The sequence below is a fragment of the Myxocyprinus asiaticus genome, chromosome 28 (genome assembly GCF_019703515.2).
Source record: "Myxocyprinus asiaticus isolate MX2 ecotype Aquarium Trade chromosome 28, UBuf_Myxa_2, whole genome shotgun sequence".
Lineage (NCBI taxonomy): Eukaryota > Metazoa > Chordata > Actinopteri > Cypriniformes > Catostomidae > Myxocyprinus > Myxocyprinus asiaticus.
The window spans coordinates 31,875,906-31,894,314 of NC_059371.1; the positions used below are offsets into that span (position 1 = coordinate 31,875,906).

Genomic DNA, 18,409 nt, shown 5'->3' on the forward strand with positions numbered 1-18,409 from the left:
GTAAATGGGTACCAAAATTGTAAAGCTCCAAAAGCACATAAAGGCAGCATAAAAGTAATCCATATGACTCCAGTGGTTTAATCCATGTCTTCCGAAGCGATGTGATTGGTGAAGGTGAGAAACAGAGCAATATTAAGATCAATATACTTATAAGTCCTTTTTTACTATCAGTCTCCTCTTTCACATTCTGCATCTTTTATTTTTTTTGGCGATTCGCATTCTTTGTTTAACGCCACTTACTGGGCAGGGGGGAGAATTTATTGTAAAAAAGGACATAAATATTGATCGTTTTCTCATCCACGCCCATCATTTCAATTCTGAAGATGTGGGTTCAACCACAGGAGTTGTATGGATTACATTTAGTCATTTTGTGCTTTTTGGAGCTTCAAATTTCTGGCAACCATTCACTTGCATTGTGAGGACCTACACAGCTGAAATATTCTTCAAAAAATCTTTGTTTGTGTTCAGCAGAAGAAAGAGAGACACACATCTGGGATGGCATGAGTGTGTGTAAATGGTGAGAGAAATTTCATTTTTGAGTGAATTATTCCTTTAAGTATCGTACACAATCTTCCACCTTTGTCTTTTTGCCCAAATTTTCAAATACTTTTTTGCTTAAAGTTTTCAATGTTGTGATTCACCTTAGAACTGGTTTGTTTGTGGCTTAGAACTCGGCTTATGAAGAATTTTCTGAAATCCCTATGGAAAACAAATGAATGGGAAAAGCATGGAACCAAGATGACTGAAAAAGTGTCCAGCACTGTTGCACTCCATAGGCTTCCACTCTAATGCTTTTGTTGCAGTTTTTCCATTCGTTACTATCTGGTATGATAATTGTTGTCTTAAGACACTGTCTAACAGAAAGAGCACTGTAAGAATATATTAAAATGCAATAATGTGTCACCCCCGCCCCTTGCACTCTCACTTTGGCTACTGTAACAGTCATCCTGTGAAATGCACCATTCACGCTCTGTTCATCTCCTGCCTTCCTGCATTTCTCCATCTGTCAATGCCTGTGCGGATGCCCTCCATGGGATCTCGCTGTACATTACAAGCCTTCACAAGATGAATAAAAAATACAGAGACAAAGGGATAGAGAGGGGGGTTGTGGCTAATTTTTTTGGCTTTTAAATGCATTAATGCCATTCTCTGGCCTGCTGGCGGTGAGAGGTGAGAAGCTGCATTTGCATTTGGCACTCTCTTTCCACAGTTCCATTAAAAAGCTTGTCTCATTAACAGTGCTACACATTTGCTGCCGAGCTGCCCGCCCGCTCCTTGAGCTCAGATGTTACTTATGCATGAGATATGCTAAAATAATCTGAGTGCTCCTGTTCCTGGCTTATCTATCCACGATAAGGGCTCTGGTCTTTCTCCAGCCTCTCATATCTGATTTTATGTCAGATGAATGATTTTTTTTTTCATATCTGATTTTTGAGTGTATGTGCCAATGTTGTGACATCATTACATAGAGCTTAACATCTGCATGTGAACGGAGTGATGGCAGTGTAGAGCTTCCTGTGAGCATGGTTCATTATATTCAGCACTGTCGTTTAGGGACTTATTCAGATTTAGTCTATTTTAGTCATCACCAAAATTCACAATGGTATAAAAGTCTGACTGTTCTGTAGTTTTTACAAATACTTTCTTGTTGTATTCACATGATTCTTGGAAGACAACAAATATATGTAAAATAACAGTGTAAATCCTGTTGTTAGACACTAGATGGCAGAATAGCTCTTTAAGACAATGCCGTTGCTTTTCAAGCAAGTCTCAGTACAATCAGGTCTCCATGAATTTTCAGCGCTAATTCGTATTGTGAAATGTGTCAGTGGGATTCATTGTTACAGTATTTAAATTCAGCCTGATTTGTAATAGTCAACTCTTTTTGTTCTTTTTGTTCAAGTTCTTTCTCAAAGTGAGAATGTGTAAATGGAATGGCAAGACAGACTTAAAGCTGTCAGGCATTTATTCTTTCGGTCTGCTGGTGCAAATGCATGCTTTTATCATTCTGAGAGTTTTATTTTGAGGGGTGGGGTGCTTTTGCCTCAGAATAAACTAGAATCCCATGAAGCATTGCGAATGATGTAATTAGGATAAAATAGCGCTAAAATTTTGGTGGAATTTTTTTTATTTTATTTTATTATTTTTGTTGTTTATACTGTATATTTTTTTATTTGCTTTTACTTTTCTTTTTTCATATCAAGTTAATTGTTTGTTATTGAGAAGTTGAGGCATTCAAATAATGTTTTTTATTGTTAAGATGCCAAACAAATACATAGAAAAATATAGTGGTTGTTGGTGTAGAAAGACTAACTAAATTGTGCCCAAGACAAAAAATGACTAAAAATGGCAATTGCGAGTGGGGTGGACAGGCTCCAGTCCATGGTGGCCACGACCACCCCTGGCCTCCCCTTAGCTCCGCCCATGCATGGACAATGTAGTTTTTTCCCAGAAAGTCCTCCTATTAAACATGATTCTTAAATAATGTGTACTGATGGCTTCAACAGAAGTATAAACCTTTGATTAAAGGGATAGTTCACCCAAAAATGAAAATCTGTTCATGATTTACTTTTAAGCCATCCCAGATGTGTATGACTCTCCTTCTTCAGCAGAACTGAAATGAAGATTTTATAAGCAGATTTCAGCTCAGTTTGTCCACAATGTATGTAAATGGGTGCCATCAGTCTGCTGGCTGTTTGACGATCCAAAAGGCATATTTAGGCAGCATAAAAGTAATCCACATGACTCTGTTGATCAAGTAATGTGTTCTGAAGCAAATCAATAGGTTTGTGTAAAACATAAATCGATAATTAAAATGTAATTATCTTTAAAAAATCGCTTCCTGCCAACAGTTGACGCATCAATGACATAAGCGCAATGGCGCGTTCATACGAGGAGTCGGAAGCACATGCTTAGTACACAACAGAGGAATGCAAGAGTTAGTTAATTTCAAACAGCATCCCAGCACTGGAAGCAAGGATTTAAAGTTAAAAAAGTTTTAATTATCGTTTTGTTTCTTACACCAACCTATCGATTTGCTTCAGAAGACATTAATTGATCAACAGGAGTCGTGTGGATTACATTTATGCTGCTTAAATATGCCTTTTGGACCGTCAAACAGCCAGAAGCCTGATGGCACCTGTTTACTTACATTATAAGGACCTACAGAGCTGAAGTCTGCTTCTAAAAATCTTCACTTCGGTTCTGCTGAAGAAGGAAAGTCATACACATCGGTGATGGCTTAAAGGTAAATAAATCATGAGAGAATTTTCATTTTTGGGTAAACAAACCCTTTAACAAACTCGGAGTTCACAGTAGGTCTGTCTTAAAAGGTTTATAATTTACCCTTAAAAATCAATTCGCCTATAAAGAAAATGAATGGGATTTTAACTTCGAAAATCAGACTGTTGAGCTGTATTCCAAGCATCAACATTTCTCCTCTTAAACATAATCACAATAAGCATAGACCTCCACCCTTTTAACTCTAGGTCCTCGTGGTGGCGTAGTGACTCGCCTCAATCTGGGTGGCGGAGGACGAATCTCAGTTGCCTCCGCGTTTGAGACCGTCAATCTGTGCATCTAATCATGTGGCTTGTTGAGCGCGTTACCATGGAGACATAGCTCATGTGGTGGATTCACGCTATTCTCCGCGGCATCCACGCACAACTCACCATGCACCCCAACGAGAGCAAGAACCACACATCATAGCGACCACGAGGAGGTTACCCCATGTGACTCTACCCTCCCTAGTAACCGGGCCAATTTGGTTTGCTAAGGAGACCTGACTGGAGTCACTCAGCACGCCCTGGATTGGAACTCGTGACTCCAGGGTGGTAGTCAGTGTCTTTACTTGCTGAGCTACCCAGGCCCCCAGACCTCCACCTTCTTAACCATTTGTACGTTTATTTACTTCTTCATCTCTTCTTGCTGTGCAGTTTATCAGAGGAGCTCAGTGTGAGAAATCTGCTGTAGGGAGAGAAAGAGAGAGCGAGAAGAGAGATGGTGTGGTAGCAGGTATCAGTAATTGTAATCTCAGGCCTGACATCTTCCTGCATGCAAAGCCATTAAGACTCCCGTGCTCTGTGAGCTCACGCCAGGCCAGAGCTCAGGTAATTGCCAGCGGGGCCCGCGGTGGGCAGGTGGAGTGCATAGATGTTATCCCGTGCTCCTTGCTCCCCTCTTTCCATTCTAGCGTCACTGTTCGAGCAGGAGATTGGGATAAGAGGGAATTAGGTGCAGGATTAGGTCTTGTGTTGTCTCTGTGTTTGCAAGTGTTTACTTATTACTCTGTCAGAGGGGCTTTTTTTTTTTTCAGTGCATCACAGCTAAGCATCTTTGTGTCAGAATGATTTTCTTGTCTTTTTCATGTTGGTTTCAAAAAGGCATTGATTACGATGAAGTTGTGTAGAATTTGCTAGTTATTACTTTTATTTCCAGCAAAACTAGAGAGGAGACACAAAATTATTTGAGGACGGAAAGCCGGAATGGGATTGGGACACATTGCAGGTGGGATTTAAACCTGTGTTTCCCATGTGAGCATCAAGGCTCAATGTGTGTGTTTGTGTGTGTGTGCGCGCGCGCTGTTTTTTTAATGCAAGCATTTTTCTTTGTTGTGTTGACATATTTCCTATTGAGATAGGATGTTTTGTGACATTTCAAAGGTCTTGTCCCGTTTTTCGTTGAATAACCAATGTGCTTTATTTACCACACAGCCATGAATCATGATTTTGCTGCGTGCTTGATGGTTGCAGGTGCTATTAAAGGGAAGGACATTCTCATTCTAGAGAGCAAGATGAATCAAGATTTTTGGTCCCTCTTTTCCAGAAGAGAAAGACAAAAATATTTTTCCCCCCTAATATATAATGGCAGCTGGATATTTGCACGTAGATCTGTTTGTATGTGAGGCATGTTATTATAAAGTTGTTCGCAAAATTAAATAATTGGCTTTTATATTGCCATTTTAATAAAGGCAAAAAAATAATTAAAATATTAAAATATTTGGTATTATGTTGACAGCATATTATTTTTACCCATTATTAGAATAATGCTAACAACCCGGATTTAGCAAGCTAAAACCAACAGTTAGGAGGAGAATCTCTAGACCAGGGGTCGGCAACCTTTTTAATATGGAGTGCCATTTTTTTTTTTTTATTTTACTGGTCAATGGCTGTGCCAAATTTTTCTGAAGATTGAGTCCACTTTTCCATTTTGCATTTTTTCTAATTTAATTGTTTTTTTTGTTTTGTTTTTTTCATTTCAAATGATATTATCAGCATTTACCCGTGATCCTGCATGTCATGCTGTCATGCAACTTTAGGCCATGTGTAGTGTTTTCACACACAGGATCAAAGATTTAGTCACTGAGTTAAAGATTTGATTATTGGCTGAATGTAATAAACATATGAATCCCTGAGAGAGGAGACCTTGCTACTAAATCTGTTGTGATAATGTGTAATATACAGTTGGTAGATATTAGGCCTAATCTATGAATTAAGAATGTGGATATAGCCTAAACATAAAATCAGACAGCCCAAACAATACCAACACAGACTGATATACAAAGCACAAAAACAAAAATACTTGTATGGTCCAGAAATGAGACATTTAACAGGTGTTTTATGAGGATGATATGAAGTAGACTGTTTTAAATATTTATCTTCACCCTGCAGCTGAACAGCTCTGATAATAATAGCCTAATAGCCATAGTGATTTTGCTTCTTTTCATATCAAACACCATTATCATGTCGAATTAACGTTTACGTTTTGAAACATTACCTAATTAAATGTATACTTACATTTTGGATACTGAGCAGCTCGTGATTTCCATGCACGTGTATAACTGGCCGTTACCTAAGGTTATTTCGTTTCATTCGGTGCGTCATCTCTGAAGGCGAATTAATGAGAGAGAATTTGTTTTGTTTTTTTACAGTGGGAATAAAACTAGCGCTCTGTCCCTTTACGAGAGCACATGCACGTTAAACAGTCTACGCTGCACAGAGAGAGATGATGATGAGACATGCATGGAGAGACATGGATTTTCAGTCCTATACACTGAAAACCCTAATAAGTTCATTGCACTCATCTGATTGGGTAAACTCATTCCCTCAATTCCACTGAGTAATGGGGTCTCCCAAAACTTGAGTATTTAAGATCAATTAACTTGGTTTTCAAGTAGAGTGAACTTAACTATTTAAGTTCAGTTAACTACATGCAAGTAGACTTAACTCAGATTTGAATTTAGATATTGTTGTTTCTACTGTTGTACATTTTAATTTAATTGATTCAATTTTAGATCAAACAACAACACAGCTCAAATAAAGATGATAACTGATTCTAGGTCAGTTATTAAATAATTCTTTACAGAATTATTTAATTTCTGCACATGCACAAAGAGAACTGAGATAGTGTGACCAGGGTCCAACTTGACTAAAGAGACACTGATCACCCTAATGGTGTCATTACACCAAACATCTATTTGCAACAAAGCATAACTAATACAACAAAAGAGCTAAAACATCTATGAATTCTTAATAACAATTATTTAAATTCCCCAATCTATTCCCTCTGACCAAAGAAACATAATTCAAGCGCAAGGGATTGTGGGTATTCCCCGTATCCTCAATTTTGTACTCAATAGTTTGAGTTATTAACACTTCAAATCTTAAGTCTATGGATTTTTAAGAAAAATAAGTTCAATGAACTTAAATATTTGCGTTATGAGTCCAAAACTTGACATTTCAAGTAATACTTAATTAAGCTAACTTGATTTTTACAGTAATGACAACTTTTGGGTTTACAGTGTAGAAGTATGCGCTCACGTGACAGTGCCTTGACGCATCTAGTATATTATGCGCTCGCACATCTTTGCAAGCTAAATAGAATCACGCTCCCTCGTCGGTTACAATACTTTGTTTGCTCAGTGTAATTTTTGTGCTCTCTCGCTTGTTGTTTGCTTGCACTAATGTTATAAATGCAGCACTAGCCTGATTGGGCAACTGGCCCGAATCTCTCTCATGCTGGCCCTGGACCATCGGGCAGTCCTTATTGTCGAGCCCTGATTACTGATCATGAAATTGTGTGGAATCTTTAATATTTCTTATTATGTCATAAATGTTTCAAAATTATGCAGAGGGCACGCAAGCAACAGCGAGAGAGTAGCAGGATATTTTATTTATATGAAGTTTTTCGCACCTGCATTCCAATCTACAGCTTGATGTAATCCTCATGATCACGCAGCATGTTTTCATCAGCTGAATGGGAGACTAAACACTATTCAAGTGTGACGAAACTCACGCTGTGCATGCAAGCCATTCGCGCATCACAAGCCGATCAACTATTTAGCCCTTTTCGGTGAATCGCAACTGCAAAATCCTAAAATTAAATATGCAGTGTTTATTTCCAGGTTTAATTTATATTTTAAATCGACAAATGATGTGGGTTTATGTTTTCTCTTTTAATCGTTTAATGGAATTTTGAGTGTGACTATGGTTTAAGGAGGGTGTACCTTAGGGGTGTGTAGTGGAGCCATTATCTGGATTTGTATCTGTATCTGTTCATATGACAAAATTATCTGTATCTGTCTCTGTATTCGGATTGAACCGGGTGTGGACTGGGTTTAATCCGGAAGTGTGCCAAAACTAAATGAAACGGCCATTTTTAAGTATTACTCTTACATTTAGAGTATTTCTATTAATAAAATATGCCTTGTATATGCCTTTTCATAATAATAATAATAATAATAATAATAATATACAATTATTATTTAAAAATTATTATATATATATATATTTTTTTTTTCTTACCAGATGGAGCTGAATTTGTAGGCTACATTAACTGTGGAATATGTTGTGGTTTCTCCTGATATTTCAGATATTAATATCTGCATGAAACAGAATTTTCATTTGTCTGTGCATGTATAACAACATTATCTGGAGGCAAGATGTGTCAAGCAAAGTATGAAATGTCAAGCACACATTTTTGCAGTGAATAATAAATACAGATTCAAACATTAAAATAAATTAAAATAAAATCAGTATAGCCTACAAACAGGTGAAAGTCCCATAAGTCTATCAGGATTTTTTACGATAGAATGCCATTATTTAGTTAAATAATAATAATAATAATAATAATAATAATAATATAATACTAACTATAATGTTAAATTTATATAGCGCCTTACCAGAGTTCAAGAACACTTAACATTTTAAAATTTAGCACAGTTTAAAGAAGAAGAAAAGCATATTTCAGTTTCTTTGTTTTACATAAGGAGGAATATTCAGATGAATATGGAGCATTTAAACCTTTATGGAGCATTTTAACTTATTTTTTTCGGATTTAATTCTTAACCAGAAAATTTCCTTAATCGCTGATGTGAATATAAATGTGGTCAACTTTGAGACGGATAGACGAACTCTGATGTGAAATCATCACTTGCGCTCAGGTTTAGTCAGTAAATACATGAGAATCACATATCACATTAACATATACATTTCAAGAAGTGGAAAGTGTATATGATGTCATACCTTAATTAATGTTACACTTGACAAACTCCAGATGCGCACAATTAACAGAGACCGCAAACAGTCGAGATTGATGCCATCCGATCTGAAATCACAACGTGCACATTTTCATTTAAAAGGTTTACACTTTAGAAATATTGGCTGCACAGATTCATAAATTCATTGTAATTTTGGATATGTTTATTTAAAATGTCGCTTTATCCTTGTGCTTTTTGGATAATCAGTCAAATGAATATTTTTGTATATTATTCGGATGAATCTGTTATTCGTTTTGAAGTCATTATCGGTGCCTTTCCGAGTAAGGTATTCGGCTTCGGGCACATCCCTAGTGTATCTGTATGCTGGGTTGGAAATTTCAAGGATTAATAGTGGTGTTTTCCTTATTATATGACGTGTTGTTCTGAAAGCAAAAAGAAACAAATGAAACACGGAATGTAGGCTATCATCCGCGCAGACCAAAGCAAAGCAGGCGTGTTTACTCGCGCGATTAACTGAAAGTGAAGCACTGCCGGCTCATGATGTGCGAATGGATTGCACGCGCTGCACGAGTCTGTTGGGTATACTGCAGTCCCGTAACATTTTAACTTTTTGTTTAGCCTCCCATTCAGCTCATGAAAACACACTGCGTGATCATGAGGAAGGATTACATCAAGATGTAGATTGGAATGCAGGTGCGGAATTTATATAAATAAAATGGTCTACTCCTCTCTCGTCGTTGCTGCCGTGCCAATGACTACACCTCCGCGTGCCATAGGTTGCCGATCCCTCCTCTAGACAATTCTTGATAGTATGTTGTTCACTACAAGGAAGGAGAAATGAACAATTGGCCATAAGAAATATATTTTTCATAATAAGGATCCCTATCCAGAATTTTTTTTTCTTACTGTTAAAAACGATGGCCATCAATAGAATAAATTATCATGATTAAAGGAATCGTTCACCCAAAAATAACAACTCTTCATCACTCACCTTTGCCATCTCAAACTTTTATGACTTTTTCTTCTGCTGTACACAACCAAAGATACACTATATGGCCAAAAGTTTGTAGACACCCCCTTCTAATTAACGAATTTGGTTACTCCATTAAATCCAGTAAAGTAAAATCTTAATGTTTCTTTATGTAATGGCTTGGGCTTTGTGTGCTTCCAAATTTGTGGCAGCTGTTTGGGGATAGCCCTTTTCTGTTCCAGCATGACAATGCCCCTGTGAACAAAGTGAGGTCCATAAAGAAATGGTTTACTGTGTCTGGCGTGGAAGAAATTGACTGGCCTGCACAAAGCCCAGACCTGAACCCCACTGATCACTTTTGGGGTGAACTGGAACAGCAACTGTAAGTCAGGCCCCATCGACCAACATCAGTTCCTGACCTCACTGATAGCCTTGTGTCTGAATGATAGCAAATCCCTGCAGCCATGTTACTACATACAGTATAGTGGAAAGCCTTCCCAAAAGAGTGGAAGCTGTTATTACAGCAAAGGGGGAAATTGATGCCTAAGGTTTTGAAATCAAATGTTCATCAAGCACATATGGTGTCCACAAACTTTTGGCCATAGTGTATGTTGATGGAGGTATGCTGTGCTTTCGTCCATAAAATGCAACTCAATGGGGTCCAACAGTTTGAAGCCCCCAAAAAAGGACATAAAGGCAGCATAAAGGTAATCTATACAACTCATTGTCTTTTTTAGAGCTTGAAAGTGTTGGACTCCATCGGTTGAACTATTCCTTTAATTTCAGGATTTCTGACCAGTCTTTAGAAAGCAGAATGACACAGTAAAAATGTCGTCAAAATTCTATAAAATTGTAACTTTACACTTTTTTTTTTTCGGACCCCCTAGCACCTCCTTGCGGTCCCCTGGGGGTCCCTGAACACCAGTTTGAAAACCCCTGCAGTGCACTAGCATATGGCCTCAAAGCAAATGCTGATAGACCAAAATCAACTCTAATATTGATTTCTTGTTGTCTTAAGCATTGTCTTGAGCAGTTTTAGAAAGAGGCTGAATTTGTCTGTTTTTTGGACTATTTTTGTCACTTTTAAATAACGCAAAATTAGAAAGGAGACAGGAAATTCAAATGATGAAATGGAAGGCTGGTTTGCCTTGGACATGTCTTTACCACATTCGATAACCCCAAGGCCACAGCTGTTTTTTTGCAGGATGCCTTGAGCATTTTAAGAGATGACTGCAACAATGATTGCTCTAGATGATGGGGAAAGGTATCATTTAGGGACTGTTGACCCTGAAAGCATTCAGGATTATGAGCACTGGCTGTAAGCTTTACACGGCATTCAATAAAGGAAGATGGGCATATAAAATTTTTAGACCTTGTGAGCATTTGACCATCCCGGGAGGGCTGATCCTTGTGTCTCTCCCGAACGAATCCCGACCCTCTGTCAAATAGGTTCTCTAGATTTGTCTTGCTGCTCTAATCTCTCTCCCCTCATGTCATCAATATCACGTTCAAGACCCGGCTCGAAAATGACATCGCCGCTCAGGCCTTTCGGCTCTCGCAGCACAGTGGTTGGATCGGGCTCAGATAAGAAATCAAAGAAATTATTCATGGCAGCAGCACGAGAAAAGCAAGTGGACCTTCCTTTCCTCCCCAGACAACCAGTGCAGCGTGCGTTCTGAGTAGTCAGTTTGAATATTAAATGCTAATTTATTGCAAAGCCGGGAGCTATGTGTTAAATAAACGAAGATGAGTAAATAGATGTGGAAAGCAAGAGGGAAGCTGTGCATGGATATCAGATGGCAATGCAGCACATTCAACCTAGAGGGGACGACGGAGTATGAAGACTCACTGCAGGATGCAACAGATCCAGATTGATGAATTTGTGAATGCAGAACTGTTACATATAGTGTATTTCTGTCACATAGCCTCCAAAACTCAAAGTTAAATTAAATTAACTTGAATCCATTTTTCGTGTGACACAGGTTAATCAATAGCCGTCTGGTGGTACTGTTATCTGCACTTTTCATATGGGAAGAGCATTTAATTGTGGATTATCATTACCAGAGGTTGTAATGAATTGAAATGAGCAGTTTTAATTATGGTTTATAACATGATGTGTGAGTGAAAGATTTTACCATCTAAATCCGATTTTACTTTTAACAGGTACATGGTTCTTGTTTCAGCCCAACAACGAAAAAACCACATGCTGAAACTTTAGGTGTAATCAAGAACTCTACGATAAGAATCCCTATATTTGCCCTATATGTGTTTTTAGTCATATTCAGTTCTTCATTCTTCCAGTCTTTTTATTTCTTTGCATGTGAATGACCTGTCAGTCTGCATCTATCCTACATGTGTGCTGAGTTACATCCTTACAGATAACCAAGCACACACATACACCATTGTTTTTGGCAAACCCAACTCGGAGCAGGGCTCATTTCTAGACTTATCAGTGTAATTCATGCTTGCCTGAGTATTATCAGTCTGCTCCAGATCCCAAACAGTGCATTACACGAGTGCAGCACACCCATCAGATTGGCTTTGTCACCATCGAGAATTTAAAGAGGATAAATAAAGAAATGACAAGGCTGTGTGTAGTTAGGACACACGATTGAGCAGATGCGAGAGTGTGTGCGACTCTCAAAAAGCTCTGAGAGTTCTCTGAGACAGAGCGATGAGTACCGTCATCAGACCAACAGGGAACAGACTCTTGCTTCTTCAACGAAGAGTTGTCGTCGAGATGGTTTAAGTTCCTCAAGAAGCTATTTTAGGTTGTTTGCAGTTCTGCTGGCATCATGGTAACAATCCCTTTTAGTTTTGTCAATGCCATTTTATAAATAAGCACCTCTAAAGGACTAAAAGATTGTCCTTTATACATGCTTATAAAACAGTGCTTTAAAGGTGAAGTGTGTAATGTCTGTGGCACTAAACAGGTTTTTCAAATGTTTTTCCAAACAGGTTTTCCCGAACATTTTCCCTGTCTTCCATTTGTTGGCAATGGAATGTCTTCTTGGCCTCAGCAAGCAGAGCAGATTACCCTCTCCTTTCTCTTCATTAAATACATGTGAAACGCCCTGCTGCGGCTCCCATAATGAGGAGTGATTCCATACTACATAGTACATTCATTAGCACCCAAATTACAGCTGAATTTTAAGAGCCCCTGCAGATTTATTCTTGGCCTTTTTCAGTTTCTATGTCTCATTTGATATTTAACTGGTCAAGCGCAGAAAGTGGACATAAAATGTAGACAATATGGGGTGTGCTTTGGGCTGTTAGTTAAGTGTCCTATCCACTTAAAAAACAACAGCTAATTACAGTTTTAAAGGCAATTCAATTCACTATTCACATTAAAATGATAAACATGCCAGAGTTTGTTAGACGCATGCTCAGGGGGTGTTATACGCATGCGGGTCAATTTAGGAGCGTTGGTTGTTCAGACCAGTATCTGAAATGTGCTACATTTGGGCTGCAGTGTGTATGTAGCGAACTTCTGAAGAGAGCGTGATAGGTCAGTTGAGGTGAAAATGGACTTCGAAAGAGCTTGTGATTTGGTCTGTCATCAGTAGACATAGCCTATTATAAAAATGAACAGCAAGTTGCAACTTTACATGACTAGCTTACTAATATCGCAGACGGATAGGCTTAATTAGCCGTGAGAGACAGAAACCGTGATTGCGGTTAAAATACGATTCATTTTGCAGCCCTATAGACCAATTCAAGGATGTAAACAAAAACAAAGGAATTAGAACACCACTGACCTTGAAGTATTTCTGGTATCATTACCGGATCCTTTAAATATGGCTCTGAGTTAACATATTTTCTCAAAGAACATTAAACATTTACCTGAAGTGACTTATCCAGACGTGTTGTTCATACTGAGCGTACTATGTGAGAGAGGCGATGAAATTGTATCATAGTTTAGATATTTACAGTTATTTCCTCAGTTGAAAGATCAGGAACATTGGATCTCTCGTATTATAATCAATTAAGCTGTTCAATAAAGCTGTCTGTGTGACCTGTAGACAAGGGAAGGGTTTCTTTTTTTTTAATTATAAAAATGCTTTTCTTGTCTCTTTCTGGTACTCCAGCTACTCCGAGAACTACTTTGAGAACTAAGCAGTTCGATACTGTAGATATTGTTGACATTGTGTGACAAGTTGCTTTTTATGTTCCTCATTTTTAAGTTGTTTTGGACAAAAGCATCTGCTAAATTACTAAATGTAATAGTAAATGACTTATGCAGCTTCATTCAATATAATGGGAGCGGTCTATTCAATTTTAGAGCTGTACCTCTAAAACTTACAGTTAGTAGGCATAAATGTTGTTTACCTACCAGACATAAGATGTGTGCTGCAGTTGTTAGTGTTGCACATATCCAGATGTCTCGGTTCATACATCCATTTGTGGTTGCTCATTCAGCAATCTAAATGCTCTATCTAAACAACATGGTCCACATTTTAATAATGACATTTTATGACAATCATGTTAAAGTTAGTAACATCAATCGTGTTAAAGTCACTATGAATGAAGCAGCTCCCACTGTTGTTTCGAATGAGTTTGACAACTAGCAGATGTCACTCCTTTAAACAGATGAAAAGTCCTTGAAGTGGTCTATTAAGAATGTTACATGTGTCACATATGCCATTTCATGTTGCGTATAAATCTGATGCAGGTTGTGTAATTTTTGGATGTTAAAAGTCTTTCTAGCATCCCAGCTTAATTAGCAAAGTCAGTTATAAGGAAGCCGTTCATGGTTGATCTAACTTAAAAGTGTAACACTGGATCTGTGACGATGCATTCGAAACATTGCATTTATTCAAGCGTCTTGTCAAACCCAACATAGCAACATTGGCTCAACCAGTTCTGTGACTTTGGGATGGGACTATCAGCTTGTAAGACCAAAGGTAGACAGAGTTTTCTGGACAGGAGGAGTTCTGCTGGTGGTGGAGAAATTACAAACCTCAGCTTTAAACATATTCATTTAAAGGAATGTAAATCGGGGGTAACATAAGATAGATTCTGTATGGGCCTGCTGCATGTGCATGTCAAATAGTCGTTTGATGTCATTTAACGTAACATGAGATCAGATTAAACTCTAATGATGACGCACGAGAGCAGCACTGCAGCTCTCGCCTGACTGAGGAGAGGAAGAATTACACAGCTCACTGTCCAGATGCACTCTAAACTTTCCAAACAGCTTCAGGTGATGTAGATCGCAAAGTATGAGGGAATTATAATGCAAAAATTCCAAATAAGTAAATACAGAACCACTCTCGTTGTGGAATAAGTGGAGCCGGAGCTGCCGCTCCACTGAAGCAAAACTTGCGTATCGAGCGTCTTTAAAGGAAACACCCCGGCGTTACATCTTAAATGCAGTTATATTTAATGCGTTATAGCTTTAATAAAGTTCAAATAACTGCAAACTCCGTAACTTGCATTTCTCTGTGAGGTCAGCGCCTCCTCTATGAGTTGCGCGATGTGTAAAGATTGAAAATACACCCGGCTGATTCCCTTGACGCTCATCCCTCGAGCGCGCACACTTGCTGCAGCTATATTATAACGTGATGGCACTCTCAATTTCTTATCGTGAAGAAAATTGGCAATATGCAGCTTTATTAATAAGAGAGAGTTTGTTTTTTTGTGAGTTAAAGATGGATTGAAGTGAACAGAAAGGTGAGAGAGGGTAGTCTTCGCCCCATTATACACTGCAACAAAATACATTTTTGATTTAGCAGCTATACTGCAAAAGAATAAATTGTTATCTGAGAATGTTGAATATAATATTTATTATATTCAAAAAAGATGCATTCACCTGAGAAGCAGCATATAAGATATTTCGACTTGCTTTTAGAGAATAGATCTTGAAAATAAGTGTATTTTGTCTTTACTGCACTGGCAGAAGTAAGAACAAGTGAAAAAATACACTTATATACAAAATACACTTATATACAAGATACATTCTCTTAAAACAAGTCTAAATATCTTATACGTTGCTTCTCAAGTAAATGTATCTTGTTTTAAGAGTTTTTAGATCATTTTAAATGGAAAACAAGACAAAAACACTTGATGATAATAGGATTTATTGCAGTGAATTTCTTTACTGAATTAAACTTAATAAAAAAGTATTTATCTACCTTTTATTCAGTGAATGTCATTTAGAGGTGATTTTGTCCTCTTTATTGTTAGCAAGCATGTTTAATACAACATTTTAAATTGGGCACAAGCTGAGTAGTCGGTTAAGAGCTAATGATTAATCGTTGCAATAATCACTGAATAGTCGAATAATCGTTCTAATAATCGCTAGATTTATTGATTATCAAAATAATCATTAGTTGCAGCCCTAATTGACAACCATTTCTGGCCCCACACTGTTACATTATCTCAGTCTCAATTTTTCTGTACAGTAACAATGAGTTAAGTGAGTATGTTTACCTGTTCTCTTTCATTGTCTGTCTATTTCTCAAGCCTGCCTCTGAACTGGATGCCTGGGTAAGCACGACATATTTACACAGTCATTGTTATACATTCTCTCGTTCACTTATTCTTTGTATCTCTCTGTGCATCTCATTCCTTCCTTATTGCAACATGGTGTTTTGGTTTTCATGCATTGAGCCCTTATTGTGAGCATGCAAACCGTGTTTTGGAGCTACCCAGCTAGAAAATTGCATATGATGCACATGCTGATGGAGGTGATTTGCTGCGCGCTCTAGACAGGAGGCAGAGGGAAGGGGGTGATTATGTACACCCGTAATTTCGGGATGTGCTTTGTTGTGTACTGTTGTCTGGCTCTAACAGTACATGCGCCCCTCTCCCGGTCAGCACCACGGGGCGCCTCCACACAGTGAGTGTGCGGTGCAGGTGTGTGTGTGGGTGTGATCGTATGAATGCCGTATCCCGCTGGGTTTGATGTATCCATGTCTCGTACAGTTGTGGAATGAGGGAAGCTAATTACAGGGAGAGTGCATGCATGTGCGTGCGTGCGAGCGTTCCGACCGCCTGTTGAATATTGTTCAGAAAATATTTGTTATCTCTGCAGTTTTGATTGAATGAGTTATAAAGGGATAGCCCCCCCCCCTCCCAAAAAATAAATAAATAAATAAATAAAACAATTCTGTGATTATTTACTCACCCCATTATATACTGTAGTTCCAAACCCATATTACTTTATTTCTTCCATGGAACACAGGACACTAAATGACAGCCTCAGTCACCATTGACTTTCATTGTATGGAAACGAGATGTAATAAAAGTGAATGGTGACTGAGATTAACATGGTCCAGAGAAGAAAGTAATATTTGTTTGGAACAACAATCATTTTTGGATGATCTGTCCCTTTAATAGTTTGCATATTTGAATGCCTGTACGTCTCTCAATGTTGCACGCAGAGTGAGATTTGTGCATGTTCACAAATATTGCATTTATATAAATTTTGAGTTAAAACCCCTTGCATGCAGAATCAGTGGCAACTGGAGGGGGACTTTACTACAGCATCCAATTCTGAATCAATGCACAAAAATTCATTATCTGGATTATAAATTATTTATAAATCATTCTGGTTAGCGAAAAGCATACGCAGGACAAACTTTACAGATGTGATTTAGACAGTTTATTATGCTAAACTGTCAGCTAGACAGTATAAATAGCTCAGAGGCATTAGAAATACTTACAGGGATAGTTCACCCAAAAATGAAAATTCAGTTATGTTTTACTCAGCCTTGTGTTGTTCCAAACCTGTATGACTTTTATTAATCCTATGGAACACAAAAGATGTCAAGCAAAGTAATTTTTATTTGTATAGCGCTTTTCACAACACACATCTTTTCAAAGCAGCTTTACAGAAAATCATGCATTAACAGAAAATGAAACTGCAATATCTATAAAGTCTTAGAGTCGTCATTGTGTAAGGCAATGTTAGTCTCACCATTCATTGCATCTTTTTATTTTTTCTCCATTAAATGAAATTAAATGGTAACTGAGCCTGAACATTCTGTCAAACATTTTTTGTGTTCCACAGAATAAATAAAAGTCTTGCAGGTTTGGAACAATGTGAGGATGAGGAAATGATGCGTCATTTTCATTTTTGGGTGAACTATCCCTTTATTTTAAACATCTTGAAGAAAACAACAAACCAATATTATTTACTAGCTTTCTATAATTATACTAGGTTATATTCTATTTCTATTGATCAATCATAGCAGAAATTTTAGTATGTCTTTTATGCAGATACTTTAATCATGAAAAAACTCACAAAAGATTTGAATCCTTACACCATTGCTGAAGAAATGAGATGCATTGAGAATCATTTTGTAATTGGATCGTGACTCCCTGAATTTGAATTTAATCATGAGGTACTGCCACTTGTTTGAGTGTCACAAGAATGGATGAAATCACCTTCAAACTTGTTTGTCCTCATCTCTCTAGACTTGCATCTTTCTCACCTTCTCAGTTTATTTTTTGGAATCCATCCATCTTGTAAATCCTCTTCAGTGCTTTTTTTCAAGGCCTGAAAATCTTTCACCAGCTGTCCATTCCTAAAATTTCTGGCAGGGTTGTCAGAATGGTTTTAAGAGCTTTGGGCCGTGCTGTCTGAGTGAAACTGCGATGCTAATTGCTAGCCCAGCGTCCTTCGTCCATCTACTCTTGAGTACGGTCAACATTATTGGACCAGTCAGGACATATGCTGTTGAAATAATTTGTTATTACACAGCCCAAAAAGCTTGAAAACCTTGACAAATCCCCAAGAAATGCCAAAAGATACCGAAATTCCAAAGATAACAGTTGGGCTTTGAAATGTCCTAAGCTTATAAGCCTTATGGTATAAATTGTTTTTTAAAATGAAAATCACTAAGCAGTGCAATGGGGCTTGTGTAGGGGTAGTGTGGTGATTTCTGTTTGCCACACATTTATTGCTTATGTAGAAGCAGGACTCAACATAAATCTTT

General features: G+C 37.8%; 1 protein-coding gene across 2 annotated transcripts in view; it reads left to right on the plus strand.

Annotated features, from left to right (window-relative positions):
- LOC127419310 (MICOS complex subunit mic25a-like) overlaps positions 1-18,409 on the plus strand; it is an 89,059-nt gene that overhangs the window by 8,486 nt on the left and 62,164 nt on the right. Inside the window, exon 6 of one of the 2 annotated variants that reach the window (XM_051660628.1) lies at positions 15,933-15,956. The exons of the other annotated variant lie outside the window; for it this stretch is intronic. Within the exon in view, the coding sequence (XP_051516588.1) occupies positions 15,933-15,956 (24 nt within the window). The remainder of the gene's footprint in view (positions 1-15,932; positions 15,957-18,409) is intronic. 2 annotated transcript variants of the gene reach the window in all.